At 53.6% G+C, this 14,060-nt stretch overlaps 1 protein-coding gene across 1 annotated transcript in view; it reads right to left on the bottom strand.

Moving 5' to 3' along the window:
- Positions 1-13,889: 13,889 nt before the first annotated feature.
- LOC103250399 (transmembrane protein 132E) overlaps positions 13,890-14,060 on the bottom strand; it is a gene marked incomplete at its 5' end in the record, with an annotated part of 10,818 nt that continues 10,647 nt past the window's right edge. The window contains one exon of the mRNA XM_008048981.1: positions 13,890-14,042. Within this exon, the coding sequence (XP_008047172.1) occupies positions 13,890-14,042 (153 nt within the window). The remainder of the gene's footprint in view (positions 14,043-14,060) is intronic.

The raw sequence follows: 14,060 nt of genomic DNA, 5'->3' as shown, positions 1-14,060 counted from the left end.
AAGTTTAAAATGTGGAGAGGGATTGCTTCTGAAGTGTTGAGGTGAATCAAGCCCTAGGCCCTGCTTTGGTTTCTTGTCACTCTGGTCACAAGACAAGTCTTATCTCTGCATTGACCTCAGTTGCCTCATCTGTTAGATGGGAAATCATCATAGTAGCAATGCTTCTTAGGAAATTGGTCTGAAGACAGAAGTGGGATGGCCTGAGAGCACTTTGACATTGTGGAGCATAAATGGAGAGATTGTTGACAAGGACCTGAGGAAAGTTACATAGGAAGAAATGTGTGGGGGAGGGGAGGAGGGAGAGCCAGGAGAAGAGTGAGTTAAGCCCACCAGAGGTACCTAATTGCTCTTCTGGAAGCACAGTGTATTTGACAAGAGCGTTTAACAGAGCCCTGTAGGAGACGGCCTCTATTTGGAGGGAAATGATGAACTTTGGTTTCCCACGTATTCCAGCCAATCCTTTATTACACTGGAATACAGATAATCCACTACCGTGAAGTTGGAGGAAGAAAGATCAGAAATAATATGACCATGGGGGGCAAGGTGAGATAAAAGCTATTTGACTAACTCAAGCCAAATGTGAAGGTAAGAGAACTACTAAGAGCACTAAGAAGTATGGCTGGGGGGATCTGGGAAGCCTCCTTGGAGGAAATGGTTTGTGTGCTGGCCATGGGTAGGATGGCAAGAGTGATGTAGAGAGAGGCACCACCTGAGTGGAGGGGACGCACAGGAAAGGCAGGGCTCCCTTGGATCCCTCTCAGAGGTGGGAACGGTGATGATACGAATCATAGTCCATCTGCCTTTCTGATTTTTGGTTCTGCATGGCTCAGAAGGCCCCCGCCGGTGGGTCCGCCCCCAGGAACCCTGCCATCGTGGGCACCTGAGAAAATAGATCCCGGTGCATTCTCCCAGCCTCCCAACCCCATGGGAAGACCGCAGGCTGGGCTCCCTCCTGCTGCTCTCTGCGAGGCCTGCCTGTTTACCACTTCACTGCAGAGCAGATGGATGACACGGAGACCACATTTTTCTCCCATAGCAGTGGGAAAATGAATCTCACCAAGTGTTGCCGACACCGTCCTCCCAGGTTCCACATCCATCGCAGCCCAGGGCTGCTGACAGAGCACAGGCCCATCCCTCAGCTCCACGCCGGGGCCCAGGGGAGAGCACGGTGACAGGGCGCACACTTAGCATCTCTCTCTCCTTGGTGCAGCCCCTTCTATCCCTCCAGGTCCACCTGTGCTGCTCCTCCAGGCCTGGGCCTTGCTGCATTTGGAAACAGATGTTCCAAGACAGGAGAAGATGAGGCTGTGATCCAGGGAGAGACGAAGAGAAGCCATTGGAAGACCCGAAACTCACAGTCTTGAAGACTGAGTGAGGCCTGGGAATGAGGCCTGGGAGTGACGCCACTGAGGAGACAGAAGAAGGAACAGTGATCAGAACACCTGTATTTGAATCCCAGCTCCTTTATCGATACAACTCTAGGACTTTTGAAAAGTCTCTCTACTGCTCTTTTCTTTCTCCCAAAATTAAAATGGATTCCTTCCAGTGCTAAGGATTGGTGATTCCAGAGTAACAAGCATGTACTGGGAATTTAAAGGCATGGTACTAATGTTCACTGTCTATTGAGCACTTATTATGTGCCTTAGACTGAATGGAAAAAAAAAAAACACTGATCTCCACAATGACCTTGAAAAAAAGCCACCCTCAGCCCCATTTTACAGGTTTGGTAACTGAGACACTGATTTGAAATAATGTGCAAGAAGTAAGGTACAGAACAAGAATTCAAACCCAAGCCTGTTCTTTCTTCCTGTTAGATGACATGATTATCCCAACGTACAGAAACTTTGGGGGAGCTTGAATCCCAGAGAATGTTATAGGGGAAGGAATAATTGAAATGAGGGACTTGGGAACCTTGAAGGAGCTGTTTGGGGAAGGATTTCCATCCCTGGACTCAGATCACCCCTAGGATAGCTTCCTCTTTCATCCGGTCCCTGTCCTTCCACCTCCTTCTGCATCGGAGCCATCTTTCTAAACTCTGTTGGTCTAATCTCGATCTACTCTCTGCTGAGAAGTGTCTACTGAATCAGGACCAAGTCCTTAGTATAACCCTCTACTGACCCATCTTGCCTTTCCTGTTGTTCCCAGCTTATTTACTGAGTCCAGTGGGCGAATCCTGTGAATTCCCAAAACTCCCCAGGTGCTCTCTTGCCTCTGGGTCTTCTCTGGAGTCTGGGTTTCACCCCTTGCCAGCATGAGTCCTCCTTAGCTTGTTCAGAAGGAAGTTTTGAACATTACTGATGCCTTTTCTACCTATTTGGCTGTTGGACTTTGTTACTTCCCCATGGAGGAAAGCTATCCAGGTGAGCCTCTTTTTTCAGGAGATGGAGCCTGAGCCATCAAAGGCTGGGATTTTCCTAATCTGGGCTTTGGGCGCAGCTCCTGCTGTGCCTCTTGGTGACTGTGGGTTATGGGTGGGTTAGAAAATGCAGGAGTCCCCCACTGGGTCAGTTGGACACTGGCAGGAGCTGCCTCACAGCCTCCGTGGGCTCCCAGTGGAGAAGAAATAAAGCTGTCGCACATTTATTCCCTTCCAGCAGAAGGCCCGGGAGCGCAGGGTATCCCAAATAGAATCATCATGCTCCAATTCACATCCATTTTGTCTGGGAATGCATTATGGGCTAGTTGGAGTTGGAGATTTTATTTCATTTCGGTGGTGACTTTCGCTCCCTGCTGAGATGAGTAAGTGGGCTTGTTTACTGCTAGACTGAGCCCCCACAGGTGTGACCTGGGGAAGGGTTTCCTGGGACACTGGGCAGAGGAGGGGCCTGGACTGGGACTTAAGCACTTTTCCATACCCTACCTCAAGTTCTCAGTCTTTTTAGAGTCAAGTAAAATCCACTATCACTTTACATACTGTTTCAAGAGGCTGTGGACTCCTTCAAGAACTTCCACAAACCTCAGTTAGAAGTTCCGCTCTTGGGCCTGAATTCAGACACCACACCCAGTCCCCTTCCACTCATCCATTTCCTCACTTCCCGGTGCTTCTGACCAGGTGGCACTCCCTGCTGTGGAGCCCCTAACCCCACCATTCCTCTCCCTGCACCCAGCCCATGGCTGATGGCCATCAGATCCTGGGCTCTTACTGGTGGGGGCCATCCTTGACCTGGGGATGTCCTCATCTACCTCACAGACCCAGGGCAGCCCTGAGTGAAGCTGGGATGCTGGGCTGGAGGCTGTGGGCTCCAGGAGCAGGCGCTGTTGTGCTCTTTTCCACCCGAGGGAAACCCCTCCCCCGATGATGCACATTAGCTTGGGAAAGGATCATCAGGCCGCCCCTTGTCTGAGTGGGAGGGAAGAGGATCATCAGGCTGCCCTCAATCTAAGTGGGAGGAGGCAAGGCCTCTTCTGCTCACACCCCCAACGCCGTGAGGATCTCATTCATTTAACACATGTGTGAAGTCCCCCTATGTGTCACGTCCTGAGTCAGATATGGGGGATACAGTGTTGAATCAAACAAGAGCCCTGTCCTTGGGGAGCCCCTTCATCCTAGTAAGGGAGACACGCAGAGCATTAATTAGCAAAATATGATGTCAGGTGGGGGTAGGTGCATGCAGGGCACGGGTGCAAGCTGGAGGGCACGAGTGGGACCAAGGATTGCTATTTAGGGTAGAGGGGTCAGAGAAGGCCCCTCTGAGGAGGGGACAGCTGAGCTGGATAGTTGGCTTTTCCCACTGGTCCTTAGGTCTTGGAATAGCTCTTCAGAATGTGAGAACTGACCTCAGAGACCAATGGTGTAGTCTGGTTCTGGAGAGAGACAAACAGAAGACAGCTTTCCAGACCTGTCTCGGGGCCTGGGTGAAGTCTGCGCATCTCCTTGGACATAAGGAGGATACCCCCAGGACCAGGGGCAGCAGCCAACCCAGGAGGCTCATCTGAGGAGTGAGTGGTTGTGGTGAGGCTCGCTGCTCTCAGGTGGCGTCCTGCCATGGGAAGGAAGCCCCTGCCATCAGAGACACCTAGTGGTGCCTAGAGATCCCCAGCTTTCACCATGGACTCCTCTCTCTCCTCTCGCCCTGGCTGCCCTGTCTGAAGAAGTTTCTCCCCCTGGGAGGGGCCCAGGTTGCTGTACCTGATAATCCCCTGTCCCAGTACTCAGCCCCATCAGGGGGACTAAGACACAGGCCTTGGAAGAGCGGAGCAAGGGAGGCATGGAGTCAGGGCAGTGGCAGCCAGCCAGCCTGTGAACACAGGGAAAGGTCGATTAATGAACTCTCTGCTGCCCAGCCCAGGCCCTTCTACCCCACAGACAGTCATCTCCCCCGGGCTGGGTGCTGAAGCCCACGGTGGGCCATGGAATTTTGTACCAGCTTAAAGCGTGGCAGTGGGGCTGTGTGGACTGCAAGGGTCTTTTTCTATAGTCGAGTGTCCAGGGCCTGTCCTCTCAAAGCATTCCCACCTCCAACAGTGTCGCTTGGCTCACATACACACAAGAGATTCAGTTCAGGCCTCCTCATTTTAGAATCATTCCAGGAAAGAAGCTGTCTTGAAGAATGCTTTAAAAGTCGCTATTGCTGACACCAGCTTCGAGCCAGCTCTCTTTCGAGTTGTCAAACTGATTTCTTGAACTCCTCCTGCCCCAGATTAGCAAAACATCAATATCTTTCTTTGGGGGACTTCTAACATCTCCTCAAAAGTATCCCTGAGAGGTGACTCGGTCTAAGAAGGAAGCCCTACATCTAAACACCAAGCCCCCAAATGACAAATTTAAACAAAATGAGAGGATCAGCTGGAGGATCTGATCAGAGTTCCCTGTCGCATCACTTCAGAAAATTCATCTTTCTTTGGAAAACGATAAAATAATAGCTCACATTTACTGAGGTGAGCTGTGGGCCAGACATTTTCTGTTATTCACACGCAATAACTCATGTATTCCTCACAAGAACCCTACGAGGTAGGTGCCATTTTATCCCCATTTCATAGGTAGGGAGCTGACGCTCAGGGAGAAGTCACTTCTGCTGGGCCCGATGGAACCTGAGTCACCTGAGGTGCCCTTTCCTCTCAGAAGTGTCCCTGGCTGCCCAGAGAAGCAGGGGTACCCCCTGAATGAAAGGCCTCTGTTTCCAGGTTGCACCTCACCGGCAGAAGCCCAAAATAAATCATTTTATTTGAGCAAATAACACAGTCCCTTTGGCTGCAAAGTGTTTCCGCACAGAGGACCCGCCAGTCTGCTTTAATGAACAGATAAGAATCTTTGTCATTAACTCAGTGACGGCTTGCATGCAAATAGCTCTTCTTCTGAGTGCTGTGAGGTTATTTATTTATTGTTTTAGGTAGGAAGTAGATATACTCCCATCCACCCCTCCCTCCAGCAAGCTCCTATAGGAAAGACTGGAAGAGGACCTCTGAAGGTTATTTACACAAGGAAGCAATAGCTGGCCCTGCAGAGACCCCTGGGTACACTGGAGCCTGGAGGAGAGCTGCCTGTCTTTACTCCAGCCCTCTGGCCCCTGCCCCTGTGTCCTCCACCGTCCCCCAGCAGGTGGAGGGGTGGAGGGGCTAAGCATTAGCTGCCTCTGGTTATGACTGCACCGGAGCTGTGTGGCTCCCGCGGCAGGCGTGCATGCGTGCATGTGTGTATGTGTGGGGTGTGAGCCCTATTGTGTGCCCTGTGAATGTGCCAGGTATGTGGCAAGGTGCTGGGGAACTTGCATCTACGGTGTATGCCCTGAGACATGTAGGGTGTGTGCTTGTGTGTGTGTGTGTGTGGGGGGGGGGCGTGTGACCTGGTGTGTGCCCTAGGGTGTGGCAGGTCTGTAGCAGGGTGCTCATAGAATGTGCATGTATGGGAGTGTGTGTGCATGTGTGTGCACCATGTGCCCAGCCGCCCACAGAGCCCATTTCCTATCTTCCAACAGCAGCTGTGTTTTCATAACCAGACGCCACTGGTGCTTTGCTGTGTGTTCCTGGAGGGGGGCTTTCCGTGGTGAAGGGTGCTCCTGTGGCTGTAGTGTCCCTGAAGGCTTCCTCCAGGAGCCACAGCTGCAGGAGTGCTCTTTCTTCCCTCTCCTCCCCAGTCCCTGGGGAATGTGGTCCCTGCCCTGTGGGCTCACCAGAGCCCGGCCCTCCACTCCCATGGGGACTGCCCCTTCCTTGACAGAGTGCTGTCCCACAGGGATGAATCTGGAATTGAGCCTGGAAGACGAGGGAGCTTTGAAAGGAGGACTCAGTGTGTATGTGTGCGTGTGGGGAGGAGCACTGGGTGAGGGAATGGGGAGGGGCCCCCATCAATGTTGATGAATTGCAGCCCACCAGGGAAGGGGTGGGCTCAGAACTCTGCCTTTTGGAGGGCTGGAGTAGGCATCAAAATGAGGATGGTGGGTAAATAATACGTAGGCAGAGTGTGGGCAGGAAAGAGGGACCCTTCCCTTGCCCCCTCCGGCCATCTTCAACCTTCTAAGCTTCCTCTTGCCTTCCCTCCTCCTCCCCCTTCCGTGTCTGGTTGAGGTCTGTCAGATAGAGGCAACTCTCAGGGCAGGGCCTGGCCGCCCAGTTCCTCCACAGGAGGCCGGCTCTCAGGACAGGGTCACTTTCCCTTTGCTTCCTGTCAGCTCTCCCGGCTGATGGTGTCCCTAGCCCTACCTTTGCAGAAGAAACTATAGGAGTGACCCCAGCGCCCCTGGTCCAGTAGCACTCCAAGAGGCCTGTTGGGAAAGTTCGTAATGGAGGAGAAAGAAAATCATTCTAGAATTGCAGAAAGTCAGGAGAGAAAGGGTGCTTCCAACTGTGCAGTGGGACTTAAAGAGAGCTGAGAGCTGCCCGAGGTCACCCAAAGAGAGAGCAGCAGGGCTGAGCATCAAGCCTTGCTGGTCTGGTCTTCAGGGAACTCTGCAGCTGCCTGCCACCCCATGAGCTGGAAGCTGCACAGGGGGCTGAGGTTCACTCTATGCTCCAGCCCTGCTCAGAGCCCAGGGAAGACTGATTAGGCATCTCGGACTCAGAGGCTTGAATCCACTCTGCAGACAGGGTCATGGTTGGAGTCCTGACTGGGACACAGAAGGTCAGTCTGAGGAAGACTCTCAGAAAGCATCTACTCCAGACCTGCTGTCTCACAGAGGAGGGCCTGAGACTCAGGAAAGATCACACTGCCAGTGGGAAGCCCCCAGCCTACCCAGGCCTCTGCTCTGTGTACCAGGCTCCTCTTTCTCTCTGAAGGTGTGATAGGTGGGACCCTCTCCCAGGTGGCTTTCAAAGTTAGACAGTGGCAGCTCCATCCTCAGCAGCCCAGCCCCCCTCATCAGTCCTCTGAGACTGAGGGAGGGTCACCTTCCCTGCTCCCCACATCCACCCCTGCTTTCAGCCAGGCCCCTAGGGCTCAGTCTCTCCGGCCATGCTAAATCCATCCCCCTCTTAATCCTCAATTTATTTCTGACATCCCAGCCATCTGGTGGGCCCTTCCTAGTGGCTCCCTCACACCATCTCCCCCTCCTCCAGGAGGTGCAGGCTCACAACCATTTCTCCACGCTGGGCATCTCTGCTTGAGCCGGAGTGGACGATGAGCTGCCTGGCTTCCGCATTTGCTCTGTGTCCTCTGCTCAAAGCCCATGCATCGATTACTTTGCACGTATTTGTATATTTCTCTGAATGCATGATGTCATTATTTAGGTTGTGGTCGGTCTCCTCCATCAACCTGGGTATTCCTCTTGGGCAGATGCCTCGGTTTCCCCCTCCGCATGGGAGCCATGTAAGCCTATTCCTCTTCCATCAGATTGGGCACCAGGGGTTAGATAGCTTGAACTTTCCAGCTCTGTCTTAGCCCCGAGACTCACCGTCTCTCTGGCACACACAGTGAGGGGAGTTACCTTTCCCATCCCCTTTGCCCCTTCGCAATGCCCCCACCCCCAACACAGCAAACCCATGGGAGCAGCTGCTGATAGCAGCATGGCTTAGAAGATGGCAGAGCTGGCAAAGCTTGGAGAACAGCTGGGGACACTGATGCCTGTTGTTCCCACAGCCACCATCCCTCTAAGAGGGGGAGTGAGGGAGGGAGGGTGTGAACTGGTAGGGTCAGGTGTGCTCAGGGCTCCACACCTTGGGGCTCAAGACCCATCAAGACTGAAGGCACTGAGGGACCACCTGGACCCTGGATTCTAGGTGAGGGTCTTGGCTTGCTCCGGGTATGGGCAGTGCCAGGTTCATGGCCACACGACCTGTCAATGCCAGAATGAGAACTCTCACCCAGCCTAGTGCTTTTGCCACTACATCAGAATGATTCTCTGAGCTCCCTGTCCCCACAAAGGAGGGCAGTGTGGACCAGTGAGCAGACCATGGAACTTGGAGCTGGTGTAGCCTGGGTTTGAATCCTGGCTTTGATATTTATTTGCTTGTTGGCATATGGCAAGTCAAATAACTTCTCCAAGTCTCAGTTTCATTATCTGTGAAATAGGTATAATAATAGTACCTATCTTATTTGGTTATCGTGAACAGTCAATAAAAAAAAAAGGTGGCCATAGAGTTCTTAGCATGTAGTGAGCTCTTAGTAAATGTTAGTGAATATTTAGTAAGTCCTGCTTCCTCTGTGCTTGGCACTCTGTCAGCTCTATGGCAAGGGCTTCATAAACATGTACTGAGTCAAAATGGCAGGGGAGAGAGCCATAGGCGATGGTGTCCTTTCCCCAGTTTCTCTTGTTTAGCCCCAAAGGCTAAAGGGACAGCCGGTATCCCAAGGGAGAGGGTAGTGCAGGCTCATGGCCACTTCTCTACACGGGTCATCTCTACTTGTGCCACCAGTTCTCCATACGAGCCCAGATGGGCATCTTGCTCAGGAAGGTCTACTGGTTCTTTGCTTTGAGGGGTTGATGGCTGTCACTGTGACAGTCAGCTGGAGATGGAGTTCCCAGTGGGGGAGGCAGTATGGGCCCTCTAGCAACAGCAGGGAGGCCAAGCTCCTTTGGCATATGTATAGTCTTCCATCTTCCCAACCCTATCACGACCTGTGCCTTCACTGGGAGGTCCCACAGCCTTGCCTCACCCACTGAGCCCAAATCCTCAGAGGCTCTTCCCTCTCCCCCTTCCACTTGCGAGTCTCTTCAACCTCATTCTCCTTCACTTTCCAGCATCACCCATGGCCTCAGGATGTAGCAGAAAGCAGTGGGGTTTGGAGTTGCCTGCCAGGTCACGTCTAAGCTGGAGACATAGGGCAAGTTACTTGCCCTCTCTGTGTGCTTATCTCTTCATCTGTAAAAATACTAGTAATTCCCGTCTTCCAAGACTCTTGCTAGAAACACAAGTATTGAAAGAGCAGAGCCTCTTCAGGAAACTCAATGGACACTGCTTAGAAGTGGTGATTTCCCTGTTTTTACAAATGGGGAAATCAGGGCTCAGAACTAGGGGTGTATTGCCTGTAGGTCACACAGCGAATGCACTCTCAGACCCCAGGGGTCCCCGCCAACCCATCTTCAAACATTTTGTCCCTTCAAATGAGCATTTCCTTCTCTGACTCATTTACTGTATTTTCCATTTTCTCACTTGGGCTCCAAACCCTCCCCCCACCCCCACGCCCCACCCCCTACTCCCAAAGCCTTCTCTTAAGGGGAGCACAGTCAGTGACCTAAGTGCTGTACACAGTACATGCTTGGTCAATATTTGTTGAAGACAGGCACTGAGGAGCACCCAGGGCTGGTGTGGAGAGGAGGGCAGGCAGAGAGGGCTGGCAGCAGATCCCTGGGGTGGGGAGTGCTCCAGGCAGTTTCTCCGAGTCTCCTGCCCTGCCTTCTCAGGCCCTGGCTGTCTGAGAAATCTCATTTTGCTAGCGAGCTGATTCATGGGCCCGGCTCCCCAGTGCTCCCTGAGCAGCTCTCTGTCAATAACTACTCTTTACAAGGTCCCTCGATTCATTTTCGGGGTTGAAGACAAATTTTTAAAGAGGAGTGTAGGGCCAGGGCCATTCCAGAGGGGCTGTTAACTTAATGTCCCACCTCATTCCCGCCAAGCCTGCTCCCGCTTGAACTCCACGAGGGTCAGGAGTTGACGTTTCTAGCAATTGCTTCTGAGTTCTCGCGTTTGGACAGGGGATGAGGGATGAGGAGAAGGGGACACAAATTATAGGACAGGGCAGCAGGCATAGCTCTGGCTTTGTTCTGAGGTTTGCTGTGTGCCCATCTGGCCAACCACACTTCCTATCTAGGTTCTGGCTTCCTGCTTGTGAAACCCTGGATGCCGGCAGAAACACCATTACAGCCATCTCCACATTCCTCCTTGGGGCGGACTGGTCTTCAAAGTTCACTTGAGAAAGCCATCTCAGTGGCCACAACAGTTCCTGCCTCCTCCCATTGTCCCTGTGTCGGGCATGCAGTTGGCAAGTCCTACATCCAGTTGGGTACATGCTTGTACCCAGTGCTCTGTTCCCGCCATCCTGGCTTGGGGCATTGCCCTTTCTGCTGCAGCACCTTCCTACCTGGTCCCCTGGATGGGCAAGCCTTCCTTCCTTCACCCAGCAAGAGGAAAACAAGTGAACAGCCTGATTCCCAAGTCCATGCTAGGCCTACCTGCCCGCTCTGACCTCTGTCCTGGCCTCCACACCTTCGCAGATATTTATTTTGTATGTTTCCCCTCTCACCAGCAACACATATTCAGGCACAGGGAGAGCAGGTACAAAGTCATGGCAGCCAAAGAAAGTGCAGGATGTGGGGTATTCAGCCTCTGTGCCCTCATACCCATTGTGTGCCTTTCCTGGAATTCCCTTGGCCTTGTCCTCAGCAGTCTCAGCTTTGAGGCCCTCTTCCTTTGTGCCCCACCAAGCTCGAACAAAGCTTTGCCACCATCCTGGAGGACGGTAGGCAGCTGACATGCCCATCTTCCCTGTGGGGCTGGGGCTCCCTGAAGTCAGGCTCGAGATGCTGTCCCCCAGACACCCTGGCAGGGCTCAGGGTCACACTGGGAGCTTACCATGTGGAAGAAACAAATGACTCCACATTCCGAGTGTCCCATCAGCAACCCACCCCTCCATGAACTTGCCCCCAGCTGGGTTATTCTTCCTGGATTCTGATCTACACCCTCCTCAGCTCTCTCTGATAAAAACCCCACGGAGATGGTTTGGATGACATGATGTCCTACACAGATACAGAGGTTAGGTGGTAGAAATATACAAAATCTCCAACACGGGAGAATGCAGAAGCCATTTGCAGTTTGCATTTGGACTTGAATTTGGTAGGCAAACATTTATCAGGCACTTGCTGATTTCAGGTACCATGCTAAGCACAAGGGGGTTAAGGAAAATGTCTGAGACCCGCATGCCCCTCTAGGAGCCCATAGTCAGTATGTGTTCTAATACCAGGTATCTGGTATTCTGGAACTCAAGGAGAGTCCCCTGCCATTGAGCAATGCCCACTCTTTGGGCAGAGCTGGTCAGTCTCTAATCTTCCCTTCAGACCTCTCTGCCTTACCTGATAATTAAGACCCGGTGGTGGCAAAGTCCATTCACTGAGACCCTCTACGTGCTGCCATCTGTGCTAGCTCTGCTGCTGCCGCTGAGAGCTGTAAAGAGCCCTGTCCACAAATGATCTCATTTAACCCTCACGACAACTCCAGGGCTGTGCCACAGGTTGAGCAGATGATTGTGGGACGCAGGGCTTCCTTTCGTTGGTAGGTAGCAGCATGTTTGGGCAGGCACCAACGCAGGCCCCATTCTGTCACTAGTCACTTCTGGGACAGATGCTGGGTGCTGTTCCGTCCCTCTCCAAGGTGGCTGCTGTGGCCACCTGTCCATGGGCACTAGAGGCTGGCTGGGCAGCCTTGACCAGACTCCTATCTCCCCATCACAGGCCTGGAGCTCCCATGCACCCTGGGTTGCTGCCTGTGCTGGGGTGTGGTCTCCCAGGGCCATGTGTGCACTCTCAGGCCTCACGTGCCATGAGGTATTGTGGGCTGGACTCACTTGAGTTGGAGGGGCATCCCAATATGTCTGTGCTCTCTCCTGCCTGGCTCCCTAACATGGAGACCCTGGGCTTTCCCCATCAACCCCAAGGGGAAGAGAAGGGAGGTGTCCCTGAGAGATGTGACAGGGAGGGACCTCCTTTCAGAGGTGGGTTGAAGGCAGTGAAGCAAACTGGAGTAATTTGGTGGGCACATCAATCTTCTCACCTATCTTTTTCATTTTTCTTTCTTTCTTTTTTTTTTTTTGAGTCAAGGTCTCACTCTGTCACCCAGGCAGGAGTGCAGTGACGTGATCATGGCTCACTGAAGCCTCAATCTCCTAGGCTCAGGTGATCCTTCCACCTCAGCCTCCCACGTAGCTGAGACTATAGGCATGTGCCACCACACCTGGTTAATTTTTTATTTTTCTGTAGCGATGAGGTCTCACTATGTTGCCCAAGCTGGTCTCAAATTCCTGGGCTCAAGCCTTGGCCTCCCAAAGTACTGGGATTACAGGCTTAAGCTACCATGTCCAACCTTTCTCCTTATTTTTCTGTCCCCTCCCCACTTGTGCACCATTTCTCTGCAGGTCCTGAAGCGAGCCTTCCTCTTCTGAGGCAACCAACCCATCAGGGCAGAGTCTTAGAGAAGGTACTTCTTCCAAAGGGCACATTTGTGGATCAGAGAATTCATCCCTTGCCATGGACATCCCACAGCACCAGAGGGTCTTAAGGTACTTGAATGTTGGAGATGAAAGAGCAAGATCACAGCCTGGTCTAGCTGATTTTGGTCTCATGCATATAGTGTGCACCAGTGCAAATCTGTTGTGTGTGTGTGTGTGTGTGTTTGTGTGTGTGCGTGTGTGTGTGCTGGTGCACACAAGGAAGAGACAGAGCCAGCCACCATGCACTGTCTGTTCATGGGAGCCGCTGCCCCCACCTCCAGTCTGATCGCCTCCATTTATTTAAGAAAAATCCAACACAGTGGTGGGTAGTACCCCAGAGAAAAGTCGCTGTGGGATGGGGTGGGGAAGATGCTGGCTCCCTTCTGCATTTGCTCCTGTGAAGTCCCTCCCAGCATTCCCTGGTGCCCTGTCTCCCCCTCCTAGATCTGTCTTGTGGGGGGTGGGGTGGCTGCCTGCCCTGCGCTGCAGAGAGGAAAGGAGTGGTCAGCAGAGCGAGGGGGCTAAGGCGTAGTAGTGTTGACCTTGCTGTGGAAGAGGGAGAGGCACCCAGGCCTCCCACTTAGAGATATGGTTTGGCTAGAGATGGGCCCAGGACTCTTCCCCGCCTGGGTCCCTGCCCAAAGCCCCTGGGGCAGAGTTGGGAATCCTGAGAACCCGGAAGGCGCCTGGCTTGGCACCGGACCTCTCTGTCAATTCATTGCTTGGTCCGGGGAGGCACCCGGATGCCGGCAGATGCTACAACTGTTCCCCTACTCCCCAAATACTTTGTCCACAGCAAGATCCTTGGCAGGGCAGGCAGCTGCCGCCTCCCCACCCTGCAGGACAGAAATCCCTGAATATTGGTTTGCGAAAAGTCTTTGTGCAGCCTGTAACACAAGGCCCCCCCAGAACCTCCTGCTGCGGGGCGGCAGGGGACAAGGAGGCGGGGGCGGGCACAGTGTGAGCCCTCCTTGCCCCGAGCTTGGCCTCCTCGCCCCGAGCTTGGCCTCCTCGCCTCAGTCTTGGGGCAAGGGGAGGAGGTCGGAGGAGGTTGGAGCCAGGGCTGGGATCGCGTCCTCCCTTGCAGGCTGCTGGAGGAAGAGGCCTCCACCTGCAGGGGGCAGAAGAGGGCAACGGTGTGAGGCCCGGGAGGACCAGACCAGACAGGGAGGCGCCGCCCGGCACGGAGCAAAGCTGCAGGGGCGGGGGTAGAAAACCAATCCAGCCGCCCGAGTCAGTGTGGGCCGGGGTCCCGGCTGTGTCCCTCCCAGAGCAGGCCCCGGGGTGGGGGGCGCCGGCCACCCGGACGGCTCCTCTAAGCGATCTCTTTGATTCTGCGCATGTAATTGTGCAGGTCCGGGGGCGGCGTGGGCCGCGCGGTGCCCGCCACGTCCGGGCAGCCCCACCCCAGGTCCTCTTCGTCCTCCTCGTCCTCTTCGCCGGCAGGCACCGAGTCATAGGCCAGCTCCTCCGAGGGCAGTGTGGT

The sequence above is a fragment of the Carlito syrichta genome, unplaced genomic scaffold (assembly GCF_000164805.1).
Source record: "Carlito syrichta isolate Samal-C Ts95f unplaced genomic scaffold, Tarsius_syrichta-2.0.1 Scaffold130397, whole genome shotgun sequence".
Classification (NCBI taxonomy): Eukaryota; Metazoa; Chordata; class Mammalia; order Primates; family Tarsiidae; genus Carlito; species Carlito syrichta.
Note: the sequence above shows the minus strand (reverse complement) of the source record. Positions and strands in the feature narration are given on the sequence as shown.